Raw genomic sequence first — 20403 nt, 5'->3', positions numbered from 1 at the left:
TAGATTGAAAATGTCAAATTAGTTCTATGCTTGCCCTCATGCTTGCAATTCATGCAGTCAAGCATGCTGATGGAATTCATATCTGAAGGGAATGGATACAGATCTTGTTGGATATAATCCAGATGTGTTGCCACAGAGCTGAAAGTAAAATTGCAATTCTTCTCTTCATCATGCCGGAACTCAGCAGGATAGTTACCATAGTTCTATGCACAAACAACCAATGCCAAACAGAGTCCCTTAATTTTAGAATTAAATAAGTTTAAAGGCACAATCAGAAACTTACTTCCTTGGAAGTGAGTGCAATGTTTCCAGATTGAGTTTGTAGCCTTCCTTCTAGAAACTCACCTAATGCTACCAAGCAGAAAAAAAATCTTGTGGCTACTCCACCATACTCTCATCTATTCCTTTTTCTTTCTTGGTAAGAAAATAAGAGAAGTGGCAGAAAATTAAGATTTTATATTATAGGCAAAGATTATGTGTGGGAATAAAGGAGAATATTTGTAGCTCAGGGTTGACGTGAGGGGCCTTGGTGCTCTCTGAGCTTGGTCGTTTTCTTGCAGACATTTCATTATCCTAACTAGGTAGCATAATCATTGCTAGTAAGGAATGGGGTTTGCTCTTAGTTTATTATTTTAGTGGCTTGCCCTGTCAGTGTTGGTAGGGCGATCTTAGAGGTTCTTTGATAGGCTGTTTACTGTTGGCTTGTTTGGCAGTTCCTTGATTGGGGTATTGTTTACTTAATTGTTGGTCTGATGTTAATCTTGAAGTTAATCTATACTCATCTGGGTGTTGGTTGCTGGTGAGAACGTATTTTGGTTCTTAGATTCCCTTTTTGGCTTGTTGATGGTCTCTTTTGCACAATAGGTAGATGTTATTTATGTCTATGTGTTTATTGATGGTTAATTTATCAGAGTGCCAGGCTTCCAGGAATTTTCTAGTGTTTTTGCAAGATGGGTAGCAAACAAATAAAACCAAGGAGCCTTTAATAAGTATTTGATGAGGGGTCGCGATGGGTCGGACATGACTTCGCAACTAAAAACAACAACAAAAGCCTTTGGTAATCAAAGCAGGAAATGATAACATTCCTTGATGAAGAGTCATCATTTGGGGTTTTCTACGTGACTGAAGTAGCATTTTTCTAGTCTAAAAGTTTTCTAGATTTTTTTTTTAAAGCAACACATCACTGAAGGATTGAGAAAGAATTTCTCATTGCTTGGTTTTAATTATGCAATTTGAAGTTAGGGTTGCAAATATATTTTTTCTTGTTATAAAAAAGAAAAATTGTAGGCAGACAAGGCTTACCTCAAATATGTTTTTGTTTTAAACAGATTCCATGCTGGAGATTCAATTGAACCCAATTAAAGATTAATAGATTTGACCAGAAATTCTTCACTGACTTTGAAACAATATTATTTACAATCTTTGAAAATGCAATTGCTTTGAAACAGTAATCTTTTCAAAGGGCAAAGGTTGATATGACAGAGCCTGCGCAAATAATTACTCTTCTGGAGTCCCTGCCATAACCCACAACTATGTGACTTTGCAAAAGGGAACTAAACAATTCATTATGATAGTTTTTCTGCTATTTGAAATGAGTTTCCTCCTTTCTCTTTGTAAATAAGAAAAAAGCTTATTTGCATTTTCCGTTCATATATCAACAGCATGTGGAAGAGATTAGTGAGAAAACTCAGACATTTCTGCAAACAGATGGCATAAATGGAAACATTGCAAAGATCAGAACCTGAATTTCTGTGTATTGCTTTGCCACTGTCCTCTAGTCATGCAAGACAATGAATGTTACCTATGGCAGATTAGTAGGATTTTCATAGACAGTATATTTTTGAATAACAGTTGCTGAAGATCTACAATGGGAGAAGGAAATTAGTACTTCCTGAAGGTATCTGGCAGATGGTTTCTGATTTCATAAGGAAGATGGTTCCCAATTTCATCCAACAGACTATTCTTAAAAGAATTTGAACAATTATAGGAATAGGTTAGTCTGCTTCAACTTTGGATCCAACCTAGAATTAAGGAGACATTTCCTGACAGTGAGAATTAATCAGTAGAACGGCTTTCCTCCAGAAGCGGTGGGTGCTCCATTGGTGGAGAAGAGATTTGACAGCTGTTTATCTGAAATGGTATAGAGCAGGGGTCTCCAACCTTGGCAACTTTAAGACTTGTGGACTTCAACTCTTAAAGTTGCCAAGGTTGGAGACTCCTGGTATAGAGGGTCTCCTGCTTGAAAAGACCTCCACAGTTCCTTCTGTTATTCCGTTTCTATGATCATATATTTTAGTGCTGTCATATAGCAATCACATGTAGAAATGCTGCATCATGGGGAAAAATTAAAGGATATTCGTTCTTTTGTTCCTGACCTTCAGAGACAAAATATGCTTATTTTATTAATACAGTGAAATTTCTAACCCATCTCAGCAAATAGAAATTGACTGTGCTTGTGTGGGCTGGGCTACTAAGCTGTGTTATTTAGGACTAGGAATTGGGTGGGAGACCACAAGGGAATTTCAGGGCTGTAGGCCAGACTGGGCAATAGAGAAAAAGGCAACAGAAACTGTTGTTCTGTTTACAGAAACAGAACTATAGCCAAGAAACAGTAGGATTATTGTCAGGATAACAAGAATTTACCAGAAGAAGATTTCTTTATGCTTATTGATTGAACACAGAGTGAGATACAATAAATTAAAACAATGTATATAAAAGAAAGGGATTAAAAAGATATTGGAGATCACAACAAGCTTAAAACTCTGGAGGCCAGAGCAATCAAAACCTTACTAACCAAAAAGTACAATATTATAAATTATTCATATAATTGGCCAGCCATGTATGATTATCATACATATAACAAAGAGGAATGAGATGAAGGTAATCCTCTGTAACCGTTTTCCATCATTTTTCATTTGAAGGCTTCATATATCAAACAATAAACATCACCTTCAAAATCCCAACTTTGAGGATTTTACTGCTTTCATTTATATGCAGATTCAGAGACATGGTCTTGATTTTTCTTGCAGTAAATAAAGACAATACATACAAACCCCACCCCTTTGAAGGCTCATAAGAAAAAAATACCTTCTTATGTGGAAATGTAGATTGCACCATTGCAGTTTCAAAACTATGTGTTCCCTTAAGCTGGGTTTTTTCCCACAAGGTGTTCAGGACTTGCAAATAATTATTCTGCATGGACAATGGTTCTGGGAACAAGCCCTAATGGACAAAAAGAAAAGCAGTACTGATTGAAAAGAATATTTGTACCTCAGGATTCAATTGTGGGTGCATCTCTAGATGAAATTGGACATTACAAGGGAACATTTTTTGCAACTGATAATTAAATGAGTGTTCTAAAAATATTGGGAAAACTTAAGAAATATGCTACAGATTAGCATTAGGTAGAGTAGCTGTGAAGTCCTTGGAAATAATATTAAAATGCTGTGATGATGCATAACGTCAGAATTGTGCAAGATATGGAATTTCCTGAGACACTCTATGGAAGTGAAAGCTGGACTTTGAAAAAGGATAGGAAATGTATTCATGGTTTTTTAAAATTTTAATGTTGGAGTGGACACCTAAGAACTCCAAAGTCCCTTTGAACTCTGTTATTTTGTCCATGGCCATCCAAGGCCATGGCCATCCAAGAATGGCCATCCAAGAAAACTAACAAAAGTATCATCAAACAAATCAACTCAGAGTTGTCACTCAAGACACAGATGACCAGGCTAAAACTTTGGACCTAGCTGTCTGGATAGGTTTGGAAGGGTGTCTAATGTTGGGAAAGTGGAAGGAGAGAAAAAGAGGTTGACTAGCAGAAAGGTGGATGGATTCAGTTACTGTACTGATGAGTGCTCCTTTATAAGGCCTGAAAGGCCAGATTAGGGAAAGATCATCATGGAGCAAATCTATCTACAGCATATGGTCACTAAGAGTCAACATGTTGATGGCACATAATCAATAACCACTGGCCTGATATTTTTAAACTATATAATTTTTTAATTATATGAGATATTGCTCACAGTAGCTATGTTCAGAGTACTGAGGACAATATTTGGAGTGAGTGTGAAAGAATATCCAGAAAGTCTTTCTCAAATGAAGCTGGTACTGTTTTGCTTCAATGGTGGCATAGCTTCTTTGGGAGTTTATGTAACTATTGTAATTAGATATTTGGATTAATGGATTACATTAGAACAAAACAATCAACATACTTTTGATGTTTAAATGAATGTAAAGATTTTCATGATTTTGACAAATCCATTTTTGAGCATTAGTGCAAGATAATGCAAATGGTGGTGTAATTGTGGTCCTGCAATTTTATAGACTGTGTTTATAAAAGATCTTATCAATGCTATAAGCAGCTTTTCAGCAAAACACAACCTAAACATCTATCATAGCATAGCACATTGATTCATCTATAAATTAAAATCTAATTCTTAGAGCCACAATCAAATGGATTCAACAAAATTTTCTCTTTGCTATTTTTGTTAAACACAAACTTATGGTTAAATAGTACTTACAAATATCTCCATAGAATCTCCATAGGCAGTATTTACAAAGATTTGAAACTATTAAAATGAGCAAAGAGAAAAGTTTGGGACTGACTCCCTTCTTTCAAATTACAGCAGTCTCAAAGAAAAAAAATCATTTATATCTAGCTGAAATATTATGCTTCATGTTAGAAAACAATATTATTTTAGTTTTCCTGATTTACTTCCAATTATGTATTTTCAAATTAAACTGATCAACAATATAAGTTGACACAGAGGATGTCCGGTTGACATTGCATCATTATTGGATGCAAAAAATGGGGCTCCACAAACTTGCGCCGAATCCCTTCATTGGAAGGCACCATAAGGGGCTAAGGTCACTCTGTAGGGGTGACAAAGAGTGGAGGGGTGCCCTGCAGGTTGCAGAGAGCAACAGCTCTCCTGCTTGATCCAGGGCTAATTCCCTCTCATCCGATGATGAAGAGAAGAGACAGTCATTAAGGCTGCTGTGAAGCTGGGGCAGCCAAAGAAACAAAGACTGTGCTGGAGCGGTGTGGATGAATAGTGACTGGAACTGGGTGAGGTGACTTTTTTTTTAACCTGAAACCTAACCTAAAGAAAATAAACTTTGGAAAAGGGACCCTTTGAAGAGTTTGTTTAAGCAGCAAACAATTACAGAGAGAAAAATTATAGACCCAAATGAAAAGAAAAGGATATTAAGAAAAGAGCGCAAAACCTTTAAAAACATAAAAAGATTGGATTTCTAATTTTTATTGGCAATAAGGCATTTTAAAATGCTGGAATTACTTGTCAGAATTTTGATTATTTGTTTGAATAAATACAAATGGAACTTGTTAGAATCTATGCAATGCTGAAGTTAAATGGAAGGCTCCATCTACTGGTGAATGGAACACATTATATTCCTACAACCCTGAGAAAAATACTGATAAAACAGAGGAGAAAGTGGAAATAACACCTGGAGAACTGCTGTGCTATCTATTGCTTTATACTTATCTATTCCATGACTACTGGAGCTCTAATGTTGAAAATATGGAAAACATCTAAGTAAAGTGTCTTTTAAATATCAGGAGTTATGGTTGAACTTATAGTGGGGATTTGAGGAGACATTTGGAAATTTTCCTGGATTATCTAAAAAGAGCTAAATTGACTAATTGTGGGACATAAAGTACCATATTACTGTATTTCCGGAGGAGCAACATCAGGACTGAGTAAATGGTTTCCAGATCGACTTTCTGAGGGCAAAAGTAATTGAGACTCTGGGGCAGTGATAGAACATTGACAGACTACTGAATGATATTTGGATTTATCAAAAAAGAAGGCAAGATATTTCAGCAGGGGGAAATAAGTGTGTTGCAAAAAGAATTGGTGGTGATGTTTCAAAGCATTCATGATACTATGACAAGGAATCACAGGGAGAAAATGGACTTAATGAATAACATAAATGGGAAGTTAGAAAGTGCTCCACAAGGGATAATGAATAATGATCAAAAAGCCCAGGAAATAGAGGAGACAATAGAGAGACCAGGGGAAAAGACAGAATTAAATAAACAAACAAAACAAGAAGATAAGAGGGAGAAGGTAATAAAAACTTATGAAGCAATTCAGGGAAAATATATGCTAAAAGACCAGAAAATGATACTAGATAAACAGAAAGATATCTTTGAAAAGAAAATGGAAAGTTGGGCAGATCCTCTGGAGGTTTGGCAATAAAAGATAGTAGAGATGGAAGAAATACTTTAATAGGTAAGATATAGATAGAGAAGACCCAAGGGAGGAATTTGGGAGGCAAGTCAAAAAATGAATAAGAATTGAAATATTAAAACAGACAAGAGTTGACAGATAGAGGAAATATTTTGTAACACAAGATTGGCTTTACTAGGAGCTAGAATAGAGGCAGATACAAGAAATAGGGGGAATATTATTATGCATATTTTTATATAATATATTAAAAGTAATAGCTAGATATAAAGTTTAGATGTTGAAAGATGGTGATACTATGTACATTCTAATGATATTCTTATTGTTATTAGAATGGGGGACTAAAATGTGGGACAAATAATGAAGGTTTATATTGTAATACAAATATGTATAAGAATATTATTACAATTACATAAGTATGATTTAAACAACAAATAATATTAATACTATCATTACTACTTGTATTCAAATGAATGATACCCAGATGCCTCACGGTTCATGTATTGATATTGATGTATATTTAATAAATAAATAAATAAATAAATAAACAAAACAATATAAACTGATACATGTTTTTTAATAGGTAAAATTCATTGTATTCAGAAATGTCCACTCCTAGATGGGCACATACCACTCAACTATATGGAAATTACCGGCATCTTAATTTAACTTCCAGTCCATAATAAAATGTTGTATTTATAGTATAATGAAAATAATGACATTTCTAATATGAAATAATGAAAATTTCTAACATAAATGTTGGTTTGCCCAGACTCTAGGATTCTATAGAATGATCAGCAAGCGAAAGCATAACAGAAATCAGAGCAAAGAATCATTTGATGCATGTACAGAGGCTTCCTCGTGAACTAAGGAGAGAAAGAGAATTACATTTTTAAAAATGAAAATTATTATAGCATTCCCCAGTTCTGGGGAGTGGAAACCCCAGAATTTCCACTCAGCTCCATCAGCAGAAGGGGAACCTCATTAAATGAGAACAATTATGGACTAAAGTAACTGTTTGTGGCTGAATGCAAATAAATATTCTCTTTACATCTAATTAAGTTTAATTTACTACCATACACATTATTACCAGCAGAGACCAAAAAATAATCAGGCTTACACACTAGTAAATTTGGAACACAGTGTGAGTTTACTGAAAATTTAGAGGGGGAGTGGGGCAATAAGATTGACTCAACAGTGTGATTATAATATCAAACCATATTCATTAGTATTGGAACTCATCACAGGAAAGTGATTCTCCCATACTGTGAATGGGACCTGAAGCTACTGTCAAAACCTGAAGCTGATATTCTCCACTAGAACTTCATGTTAAAAAGCTGCTACACTGGATACCCCAAACCTGTTTCAGCAAGACTTGGAGGTAGGTCTTGGGAAGCCAGATCATGGATTGCTTTTTCTAATGCTTTTTTTTTTTTTTGGCAGTGGTTCCACAATATGATTTTGCTTTTAATCTACTTTTAAAGTCAGTTATATTTTATTCACACCTATATTGTAGCAAAGAGAATGTTCGATAATAATAAGTAGTTCATAAAATTATTATCAACATGAAATCATAATTAGCTTCACCAATTGATTGAACTCCAATTGATTAGCTCTTCTAGACCTCATTCCTCAAACTACAGTACATGTTGATATAGACGAGCATATTAGATATGGATCAAAGTCTGTGAACCCATTAGTTCTAATTTACCTTTGATTCAAGGAAGTAGGATCCTAAATTAATCTGGCCCCATTATTTTCTAAGGCAAAGGAAAATTTTTCATTAAGAAAAAAATTGGTATAACTATCCAGACTTTTAACAACTGTATATTAATAGTAGGAAGTATCAAGCAGTGCTATCACCTTAATTAAATGATCTGAATAATTTGTTATAGTGTTGCTTGGTAGTTGAGCATTTCCCTTTCGTCTATGAAATAAATAAATATATAACACTTCACAATATCAATATCACAATCCTGATGCTTTGTGACTTATGGTTTTGATAATAGAAAGAAGGGAATTATGATGAAATCTTGGAGAGAGAGAGATCTGATCAATATTATATGTATAACTGCCAAGAGAAAAATTGGAAGATCTATCTCTGTCCATGCATCCATGCATCCATCCATGCATCCATCCTATCTCATATTTTCTGTTCTTTTATTTGCTTCTTTTTTCTATCTTGTTTTCTCTGTTTTCTCTTTTTTTTTCTTTTCCACATTTACCTCTCTCTATATTTTTTCTTTTTCTTTGAATGTATTTCTAATTACCTATGTAAAAACTTTTACAATCCTGTAATCCTTTTTATCGGGGGGATTTGAACTGACTGAATGGAGCTGAGCATTTACTGGATGGATGCCCTTCCTGATGCCTACGTGGAGCTCACAGCAGATATTTTCTCCTTGCACTCTGATAGAGAAACATCTTTCACTGGCTAGGATTGAACTTTCAACCTGGGAGTTGGAGGTGAGTATCTTCAGAACAACATTGATTTACATCAACATATCTCAAGGGATTACAGTTAACACTGAATTTAATTGACAGCTACTTTAATGATTATGAGATTTATATTCATATTGCACATACCTGCTGAAAGAGAAACATGATATGGATCCAAAGTTGAGGCTGGTGACTGATAAGAGCAAAACCGGATTTACTGTACAGGCAGTAGTGACCTTTCAGGGGACAGCTGAAGGACAACTTTGCTACACAACTTTTAACTGTATCTAGGAACAAATACACATATTATTAATACCAACAATAAATAAAGCTGTACTATAAGTCTGTCTAAACATTACTATTTTAGATTTACAGCTGGCTATCTTTATATATAACTTTTGTATTTTACTGCAACATAATTTACAATAGAAAGGAACCAAAGTAAAATTGATGCAGCATTTCTGGATCTCTTGTTTTAAACAATAGTTATGGTCTAAATTATGAAGAACACTTCATGAAATAACAATGAGAGTCATTCAGTTTTAATATTCAAAACAAATTCCTGACCTCAGAATGGTTTTAATTCTATAGAAATAGCATAACTCAAGGTTCTAATCAAAAGGATAATTCCTTACAAGCTAGTATAAGCCAACAAAAGTAAATAAAGCTTTTGATTTACTTCCACTTTTTAAACTTCATCCTCATATATGGAGATAGCACTTAGCAATAGTACTTAGACTTATATATCGCTTCATAGTGCTTTACAGCCCTCTCTAAGTGGTTTGCAGAGTCAGCATATTGCCCCCAACAATCTGGATCCTCATTTTACCGACCTCGGAAGGATGGAAGGCTGAGTCAACCTTGAACCTGGTGAGATTTGAACTGCTGAACTGCAGCTAGCAGTCAGCTGAAGTAGCCTGCAGTACTGCGCAGTACGGCTCTCAAGATGGAGATGCAGTGTAAGTGGTACACAGCAGAAGAATATGGCATTATCAGATGTGGAATCCATCTTATTGCTTATAGAATGCCTGGAGTCTCCAGCAATCTGACAGTGATATTGCCATGCCCTCTGCACTGCCCTCTTCTTTCTGCTAGGTATGTTGCAAATGGAAAATTTCACTTGCAGTAAAAATGAACGGTAATTTTTTTCCCCCATTGGGTTATATGGGGCATCTGACTTATCCAGCTTTTCAAGGTATACAGGTAGTCCTGGACTTAAAACAGTTCATTAAGTAACTGTTCAAAGTTACAATGGTACTGTTTTTCATACTTATGACTGTTGCAGCATCCCTATGGTCACATGCTCAAAATTCAGACGCTTGTCAACTGACTCGTATTTATGACTGTTTCAGTTTGCAGCATCCAGGGTTATGTGATCATCGTTTGTGACCTTCTGGCAAACAAAGTCAATAGGAAAGCCAGATTCACTTAACAGCTGTATTACTGATTTAACAACGGCAGTCATTCACTTTACAACTATGGCAAGGAAGCTCGTAAAATGGGACAAAATTCACTTAACAAACGTCTCGCTTAGCAACAGAAATTTTGGGCTCAATTGGGGTCGTAAGTTGAAGACTACCTGTAGTTTCTAAACATAATGGCCAGTCAGCAGAATTAGGTAAATGGGCCAAAATACAGAACAATAACGCTAGGACTTTGCTACCACAGTGAGAAAATGAGATGTTCTACATTTCCTTTCTTTTTCTTTTTGGGGTGGGAAGAAGAATTTATTTATTCAGCTATTCTCCCATTGCAGTAGCTGTTCTATGCTGAATGCCAGATATTATGTCTGTGGTTGATGGAACACAGCATGCCTTTTTAATTGCCATTGTGCCAAAGAACACAAAATCGAACATCAACTACATTTTAAGACTAGCGTTGTATGTGGAGAGAAAGTCTGATCACCATATTGCACTAAATTATAGATCTTACATTTCAATGATGTTGAGGCTGTAGAAAGAATGCAGAGAAGAGCAACAAAGATGATTAGGGGACTGGAAGCTAAAACATATAAAGAATGGTTGCTGGAACTGGGTATGTCTAGTTTGATGAAAAGAAGAACTAGGGGTGACATGATAGCAGCAGAGGTGGGCATCACATACTGTAAAAACCAGTTCGCCCAGCACCGGAAATGTGAGCATGGGATTGCACCCAGGTGGATGGGTGAGGGTTGGCGGGGTGGGCGGGGGTGGGGGTGGGCCCATCCTCAGGTTGCAACTACTGGTTCACTTGAACCGGTCCAAACCGGCAGCAGCCCACCACTAGATAGCAGTGTTTCAATATCTCAGAGGCTGCCACAAAGAAGAGGGAGTCAAGCTATTCTCCAAAGCACCTGACATGATGCAATGGGTGGGAACTAATCAAGGAGAGAAGCAACTTAGAACTAAGGAGAAATTTCTTGGCAGTTAGAACAATTAATCAGTGGAACAACTTGCCTCCAGAAGTTGTAAATGCTGCAATACTAGAAGTTTTAAAGAAGAAATTGGATAACCAATTGTCTGAAATGGTATAGGGTTTCCTGCCTAAGCAGGGGGTTGGACTAGAAGACCTCCAAGGTCCCTTCCAACTCTGTTATTCTATTCTAATGACTGGTGTTGCCAGTAAAAGCCATCTTTATCCTTAGGAAATTTTGAGGGACTTTTTTGACCAAATAAATTACATCATGGAAAGCTTAGCTTTTATTATAGTCTTATCTAAACTGGGTTATTTCCAGATATGTTATTTTAATTTCCAGAATTCTAAGCAGTAACCATAGTAGCTGGGGGAATTCTGGGCAATGAAATCTGGAAGGCTAGAAGGAGTCTCCTTTTAAACAGTGGTGGGATTCAGCCAGTTCGTACCACTTCGGGAGAACCGGTTGTTAACTTTCTGAGCAGTTTGGTGAACTGGTTGTTGGAAGAAATCATTAGGGCAGAGAACCGGTTGTTAAATTATTTGAATCCCACCACTGCTTTTAAAGCTTTCCACCTGTTGCTTGTTAAAATATTTTAAGATGTGCAGTTTATTTTTATTAAGGCTATATTACCGCTTATTACTGGTTGTAATTAATTGGTGGATTCTTTGAGTAAAAAGCTTTCTAAATTATATTCATTGAATGGACTTTTATGGTGTAAAATATATTATTCAATTCAAACATAATATACTGCCATTATTAGGAACTGAAGTTTTATTTGTAATAGTGGAATAAACCATTACTCGCTGATAGGAAAAATCTAGTTAGAATATACTATATAAACAAAAGTGTAATGAGATGCTCATTACATGAAAGTGTATAGAGACACAAAAGATAGGAATAATCATGTTTTTATGGCACTGAGCCTCATATTAATCAAAGTATTAATTAAATTATTAATAAAAACCCCTAATTGATCATATAAGAAGACTCAGAACCTATGAACCAGAGTTGTTCACATTTAAATTAAACTTTAGAGAGGAATCTCAATATTATTATTTCATTAACAAACACAGCAAAAAATAATCATTTGAGTTTGTAGTGATGTGTCCAGTACCAGCTGGAAGTACCATGAATGTTATCACAGAATATTTTGGGATCAATGGAAACCACATCTATTTGTTTAGTAATAAGTGGAACATAATCAATAATGAAAGCCATATGGCTAGTGATGAGTCCTTATGATAAACCATACATTAAGCAGTAGGAAACACACACATAATAAAAGACCCCATCATGCTCTGAAATATTTTTTTTAAATCAACAACATATGGTAGGCTTATTTAATATCACTTTGAAGTGTTGCAGGTTGCAGGGATGTTATTTGGTCATGTAGACGCTTGACTATTGAAAGAATATTCAATGTTAGAAAGAACATTCTATGGGGAAAAAGTGAGAAGGACAGGGATTATGAGGGGAATATAATATAAAATGAGGACATATCTCTTTTTAATATACCGTCAGTACTTTTATGCTGCTGTTACCATTGCTGACATATTCACTTTTTTATTTCTCATGTGTTTAATTGGGCCTGCAGTCTTCCTCTATTTTAATTCTTTGAGACTTGACCAGAATCTCTGTTCTGTGTCCAGACTGCATTTAATATTTACTTTATATGTAATATTCAAAAGCACAATATTTTAACAGGACTCAGGATTTTTTTAAAAAAAGATTGAAGGATACACCATTCACATGAGAAATACATCATTATGTTTACACATATGGACTGATTGATTTGATGTTCCTTGGCTCCAAACCACTCTGGGCAGCTCACAATACATAAAAACAATAAAAAAAGAAACCTCCAGTAAAACAGAGAGAAACAAACAATAAAACCAAACTCAGACAAAGAAAAGCAAAACTGTTGAAGCCAGAAAACCCCGAAACATTCCACAAACAATTGACAGCCAGCTACTCCAACCCAAGACTTGGGAGAACATCCAGTTTTCTATGGTTCTTCAGAATGCCAACAAGAAGGGAAAAATCAGGATTTCAAGGGGGAATCTCATTCCAGAGAGCAGGCACTGTGATAAGAGAAGGCAAACTTGCTGTGTCTTGATAGACAGCATTTTTGTTCGAAGGATCTCAAATGTGCCAACTTCGTTAATTTGCATTGCCTGGATAGATACCACAGGAGATAGGCAGTCCTTCAGCTGGATCCCAATACCATGAAGGACTTTATAGGTTATAACCAGCATCTTGAATCATACCTGGAAGCAAACTGGCAACCAGTGCAGCTACTGGGGCAAAGATATCAGATGGTCATAGCAAAGCGTGTCCATAACTTTCCACAGCACTGTATTCTGGATTAGTTGCATCTTACAAGTGGGACATGTAGAGTGCTTTGCGGTAGTGAAGCCATGAAGTGACAAGTACATGAGGGACTGAGAGGCTTCTCAATCTAGGAAAGGGTGCAACTGAAGCATTAGATGAAACTGTCGCAAAGCCTTCCTGGTCTTACCTGCCAACTCACTGAGCAGGAGTTGTGAGTTCAAGAAAACCCCAGATTGCCCACCACCCTTGAAACGGGAAATACAACCCCATTCAAAGACAAAGGTAAACTAGTCTTGGAACCGAGTGGTCCCAAAACCTACAACCATTTGGTCTGCAAGCCTTACTGTACACTGTACATACTTTGTACATATTCTGAAGCTTAACAAGCTTTCATTTTGGCATAGAATGCAGATAAAAGTCAGAGTTTAAAGATATGCTAGTGTGTGATGGGAAAGAAGAAACTGACTGGTAAAATTTAAGACTAAACAGGATTTAATCCCATCTAAATCTGTTCTTTGGATTTAGCGTATTGATACTAACGGTGGTGTCATGGATGCAGTAAGAGCTTATGGCACTGCATAGCAACAGCATACTGAGAACACTGAAAATAGTGATGTCCAAGAAAAAATTTGGTAACAGTAGTTGTGTTTAACTCCACTCTAAGCCGTGAAACCTGACTGGGTGACTCACGCTCTCCTCTTAAATGATCTAACAGGATTGATATGGGGAATAGTTGGAGAAGAGAGCACTATGGACCGTATGTGATCTTATGTTCGTCAATAAGAGATGGGATTAAAATGTAATTAAAATAATATTGTTCAGGGCAATTAGAGTAAAAATAACTCATTCAACTTCTAAAGCATGAATCAATTAGTAAATTGTCAATGAAAAGCGTCCCACACAGAGCATTTTGATAAGTCACAGTGCAGGGGTGGGTTCTATTTACCTTTACTACTGGTTCGCAATGGGACCGCATGCACAGATCATCAATTATGACATCCGGGCAGGTGGGCGGAGCTTCCCACTGCTTTTACTACCAGTTCTAAAGAACCAGACAGAACCAGGAGCAACCCACCACTGCCACAGTGTTTATAAAAACATCTGAGTTAAGTCAGCTAACTACTATATTAAAAATAAGGTCAAAATATAGACTGCTTGCTTTCTCGAAGAATGTTAGTAACAAATTAGAAAGGTAAATTTTTCAACAGAGAAAATGTCCTAATGTTTTTCCTAGAATGTAGCGAAGAGTCTTTTGTGGTTGCTCATTTACAAGACAGTTTTTACAGAGCACAGTCTGAGTAGCCAATATAAATGAAATGTAATTCTAACTTGCTGCAATTCTACAGTCCTCCGGGAGTAGGGTGGTATACAAATATGATAAATAATAATAATAATAATACAGTAGCATGTCGGGCTAACTGAATTTTTTTATATGTAATACTCTGTCAAACTTGCGTTGTCACGTTGTCATCACATGATGTATCACAATTTTTTCCCCCTTCGCTAAAATGGGGGTGGGCGTGGCCAGCATGTGACGCATCTGGCCTGCGGGCAGCAAGTTTGATACCCCTGCTCTAAAAGGAGACTTTTGATTGCTTGGAACTGGCACCTGGATCACCATCATGTACATTACAGGGTTTTTTTTTTATTTCAGAGGAAGGTCAGACCTGACTCTCCTGTGATATTATTCCTATGAAGTCCTATCAACAGTTGACAGGACCAAAACATACTTACTTAGGTAATTGTTCAAAAACAATTTCTCCCAAATTAGTAACTCGATAAGGATGGGGGTCCCTAAACACAATTTTGTTGAAATATTATTGGAGATATTCAGATATGGAGATAACTATGCATATATACATATATTAAGTAACAGTTTAGTATGGCTTCCACCCTAATGCCATTCAGGAAACTACTGAAAACCTGCTTGTTCTCTTAGGCAGTAGGGTAAGAATGATTGCAGAGCCCCTGTATTGTTTTGTTGTGATCTGATTGACTTTGGGTTTTTTTTGTGGGGGGGGGCAGTGGTGGTTATTTTGCTCTTCTGGTTGATTATATTCTTTATATGTTGGTTTTTTACTTGCAGCCTCCAAGAATTGTTTGGGAGTCAAACAGCCTATAAAATAAACAAAAGGCTATTTTAAGTAAATATAGAAAAATGCTTCTTCTTTTTTTACAGGATGGAAATATGACTAGCTTTGGCCGATTCTCCTGTTGCAACCCTACTTTGGGTGAGAGAAGTTGCTACAGTGACTCATGTTCTCATCACCATCTGATCTGGACTACTGCAAAGTACTCTATATGGCAGTGATGGCTAACTTTTTCCGGACCGAGTGCCCAAAGCGTGCCTGAACCTCCAAAATGCAATGCATGCACAGCCCCTGTGCATGCACCTCCCTGCACATGCATGCATGCCCCCTGCACACACCCCGGTGCATGCACGCATGCCCCCCGCATGTGCCCCACCCCTTGCATGTGCACCCAGCAAATGCACCCCACGCATGCGCAGCAGAGACCCAAAGACCAGCTGGCCAGCAGGAGGTGCATGTACATGCGCAGCAGAGCTGAACTGGGGCGACAGCTCCATCAGAGAGGGTGATGCGTGCCACCTCTGGCATGCGTGCCATAGGTTCGCCATCACAGCTACATGGGATTGTTTTTAAAGACTATACAAAAGCTGCAATTGGTTCCAAGTGAGGCAGCCTGTATGTTAGTTGTTACACCTGTGCTACAAAACCTGCACCAGTTACCTATTGGCTTAGGGCAAACTCGCAATGACATGTTGTTGTCATGTGACATATCACAACTTTTTCCCCCTTCGCTAAAATGGGGATGGCGTGGCCAACGTGTGAGGCATCTGGCCCAGGGGTCATGAGTTTGACACCCCTGGTTAGGGGAACAAATTAAAGTGGTGTTTTCAACTTTTAAAGGCTTTTATGACTTAGCACTTAAGGACCCATTTTCCTGCTAACCTTGGCCTGACCAATTTGATCTTTTCACAAGTGCTGCTTTTCACTAGGAGCACCAATCCTCCGGAATGGCCTTCCATAATTAATTAGATAAGGTCCTACTTTGAGTGCTTTCTGAAAAACAGCTGAAAACAATGCTCCTCTGAAAGGCATTTGGACAAAAGGTTGTGTTATATATAAATGGTTACTGAACTACCAGCTCTTGTTGGAAATTTTATATAGTTTTAGGTTTTTGCATTAATTACTGATGTTTTTGATTTTTGAGCTGCTGAGTCCTTTTAGTTTGCAGTGGGATATAAATACAAAAAATAATATAATTTATTTAGACAATTTATACAGCCACCCATCTCATCAAAGTGACTCTAATGGCCTGCAAAAGATTTTAAAAAGCCAAGAAATAGTTATACTATAATACTTTTTAAAATTTTTCAAATGGCTTCCTAATCATTTCCCTCTTTATGCTTTTTTTTTTTAAATTCATCTTTACCATATTAAAATAAGTGGTATTTAGAGTGATAAACTCCACTGGGAGGTTGTTTGGAGGAGAACAAATTCTTGTGCGTACCCATTGCCCCCCACTAAGGAGTTGTGATTCAGGGTTAAATAATTTATTCTCTCTTTATTCAAAACCCTCTCTTTGCTCCTGGTCTCTGAATTTAGCTATTTGGATAGCAGATCAATCTTCAGAAGATTATCTTTTCCTTAATTGTGCTGGTTTTGGTTCTAAAATCCTATCGCAAAAGTCAACTTGCATGTGTGCATCTTTGTCAGCCTGTGACTTTCTACAATATGGGAACAGAATTTGGGATACGGAACTTAATATCAAATATAATAGAAAGCCAGTTTTTTGTGGGGTTTTTTTTGGTTGGTTGGTGTTTTGAAATTGGCACAGTGAAAATACAACAGCTCTTCAGAAATGTTGCTCTGTGTCTCTGCGAGTTTGTGGTTATATGGAGCTAGTCAAATACCATCTGTCTTCAATCATGCTTTGGCTCATGCCATGCTTAAATTTATCAAAGGTTCCAGAAGCAAGCATTGCAGGGGAGCGGTGATCTTTTCCATCTATTTCATCATATGGTACCAATTATCTCACAGTACAGCACAAAACATAACACCAGCCAATCGCAGCAAATCCAGGACAGCACTGCCCTGATTTTGTAGAATGAAGAAGCTTAAGACAAGTTTGAACAATCAAGGTCCTTTTGTCAATGTAATCGTGACAGTGTGTATAATTATCTGTTAATATCACTCATGAAAAGTCCATGGCTGATATGAAATATGGATGTTCCAGGGGTGGGTTGTCCCTGGTTCCGACCAGTTCGCAAGAACCGGTAGTAAAACCGGCGGGAGGCCCCACCCACCGCCCCAGATGTCATTATCGGCATTCTGCGCATACGTGATCCCATTGTGAACTGGTAGTAAATGTGAGTAGAACCTAACCCTGGGATGTTCCCATGTCTGAATGGGCTGTCATTACTCTGAGGCAACTAATTGAATTTGGTTTATGTTCCTGTTCAACTGTTTTCCAATTTTCATTTATATATTCAACTGCCCCTCATCCATATGTGAACCAGCTCAAAGAAACATCACAAAATTGCTACTGTATAAGTGAGAAGTCTCTTAGGAAAGAAACAATGATGTGTAAACCACACCTGTAGCAATAACTTTTCATCTGCTCTTGTTCATTTTTAAAGATTACTTACTACAGGTAGTCCTCGATTTACAACAGTTCATTAGTGGCCATTCAAACTTACAATATTACTGAAAAAAGTGACATGACCATTTTTCACACTTACAACCGTTGCCGCGTCCCCATTGTCACGTGATCAAAATTCAGACACTTGGCAACTGACTCACATTTATCATGATTATAATGTCCTAGGATTATGTAAACACCTTTCGCAACTTTCTGACAAGTAAGGTCAATGGGTAAACCAGTTTCACATAACAACTGTGTGACTAACTTAACAACTACAATGATTCACTTAACAAGAAAAGTCGTGAATTGAGGCAAAACTCACTTAACAAATATCTTGCTGAGCAACATAAATTTTGGGCTCAACTGTGGTCGTAAGTTGAGGACTCCCTAGATTTCCTGTATGTTTAAAGAATTGGAGTTTTTTCAAGAATCAATGTAACCAATATTTGCAGTATTATATAGTAATAATGGAAAACCAATAATGTTCTATCAGATATATTCAGAAAAAGAACAGGCTAGAAATCTAGCTAACAGTTCAATTAAACATATTTTAAAAAACTGGGGAATCACAAAATATACAATACTATATGGTGCAATATAAACACTTGAAAAAGTAGAAATCACGTAGTAAAAATAAAAGTATTATTTTTGAAAGGCAATATTTTTACAGCAATGTAGTTATAGTTTCCAAGGACAGAATTGAACTTCAAGTTATAGTGCCCAGTTTTAGAATGTACACATTCTACAGAACTTTATTTCCAATTTAACATGCATGGATTTGCAAATATACGTAAATAAATATAAGAGTACTGAACTGTTGTAGAATTTATTTTTCAAAATAAACAACATTTCAGAAGAAACAAACTTTAGCCTTTGCCAATATAAATAAAAACAATTTCATTTTGCTGCAAAATAATTGAAAAAATTGCTTCTTGGCCTATGGGCCTATGGGCAAGTGTAGTAAAGCTGGAAAAAAAAAATCTATTACAGATTTTTAAAACAAGTTTGTGGTTCCTTTTCCTGACGTCATTCTATTTTCACCATAATTTCTTTTCCCTTCCTTGCTTTTCTTCCAAATCCATTTTTTTCCAAGATGGCACTACTAGATAATAAATATATTCAGGAGGGCAGTGCAATGGCTCAGTGGTTAAGACACTGGGCTTGTTGGCTGTAAAGGTTTATGACCCGAGTACCATGTAAATGGGTGAGCTCCCATTCCTTGTCCCAGCTCCTGCCAACCTAGCAGTTTGAAGGCATATGCAAATGCTAGTAGTAACAGTGCACTGTGATGACATGCAGGCCACATGACTGCGGAAATGTCTTTGGACAGTGCTGGCCTTGAAATGGAGATGAGCATCGCCACCTAGAGTCAGCAATGACTAATGGAATAAAATCTGCAGGGACTCCTTTTATCATATTCAGAATCTCTCAACCTTCTCTGTGTTGTCATAGTTACAGTCAATCTCTTCTTTATAACTTTATAGAAATAATTTCATTAGAACTGTCTGACAATAACTGCTTGAGTCATTGTAAGCTCATGCTTGAGACATTAGTGAGAAACCTTTAACTACCTTCTCTGATGTCAGCCTCTCGTCCAATTGGCTTTAGTTTTTCCAAATATCAAGCTTTCTTCAGTTACTCTTGACAATGAATTGTGTGTCCATTATTTGGGTTATATCTGAGCACTCTTTTGTTAGAATGATGGCTATTCCATTTTTTTTAGTCTTTTTCTTGCAATAGAAGATTTTACTTCTGGTCACATGGATGCCTAAACATACAACCACAACAAATTATGACCATAATTCCAGGCTCAATTCCAGTTGTAAGTGAAGGACTACCTGTATCAACTCTCCTGCTTATATAAGTTTGTGTATTGGGCATTTGGGATAAGAAGTTGGAAGGGGGCTACCTTCACAACAATGCAGCATTCCTACTAAAGATAAAGGCAGGAATGGTTAGGTTGGGCACAATTTGACCATTGTGACACAAATGTACCCGCAAGCCCATTTTAACCCATCTATGCTCATATCACTCTATGCAAGCCACAGTTTCTAGAGATTCTAACCTTACAAGCCAACATAGCATTGCCCACTTCTCACCAGCTTGAAGGTACATGCAAGTATACTGGCACACACTCATTATGAAAATTCATTTTTTAGGAGCAAATATATCATATTCCCACAATATTTCACAGTTATTGCCCAGTTGCAACAGCAATCTCAGAACTTGGGTTTTACAATATAGCAATGTTATGATCAATGATGTACCAAGGGAGGAAGTGGGGGCGACAGTATGCATTGAGTACAATCAAAAAAAGAAGGGTGATGCAGAAGATGTGAGGAAACTAATGGTGGGTCT

The 20403-nt window shown here is 36.8% G+C and overlaps 1 protein-coding gene and 1 long non-coding RNA gene across 6 annotated transcripts in view; one reads left to right on the top strand and one right to left on the bottom strand.

Annotated features, from left to right (window-relative positions):
* VEPH1 (ventricular zone expressed PH domain containing 1) overlaps positions 1 to 20403 on the bottom strand; it is a 125248-nt gene that overhangs the window by 27016 nt on the left and 77829 nt on the right. For 4 of the 5 annotated variants that reach the window (XM_034439138.3, XM_087872547.1, XM_087872548.1 and 1 more), the window contains 2 exons: positions 8799 to 8938; positions 3088 to 3222 (listed from right to left, as the gene is read on the bottom strand). In XM_034439138.3, coding sequence (XP_034295029.2) covers positions 3088 to 3222; positions 8799 to 8938 — 275 coding nt within the window. The remainder of the gene's footprint in view (positions 1 to 3087; positions 3223 to 8798; positions 8939 to 20403) is intronic. The other variant, XM_087872546.1, reaches the window with a different exon arrangement.
* LOC148113053 (uncharacterized) lies at positions 14471 to 16544 on the top strand. Its single transcript, XR_015728493.1, has 2 exons — positions 14471 to 14569; positions 15557 to 16544. It is a non-coding gene; the product is annotated as an uncharacterized LOC148113053 (long non-coding RNA).

Source organism: Pantherophis guttatus, chromosome 6 (assembly GCF_059756535.1).
Source record: "Pantherophis guttatus breed Tessera chromosome 6, ASM5975653v1, whole genome shotgun sequence".
Taxonomy (NCBI): Eukaryota; Metazoa; Chordata; class Lepidosauria; order Squamata; family Colubridae; genus Pantherophis; species Pantherophis guttatus.
This window is presented reverse-complemented; position numbering and strand designations above follow the sequence as displayed.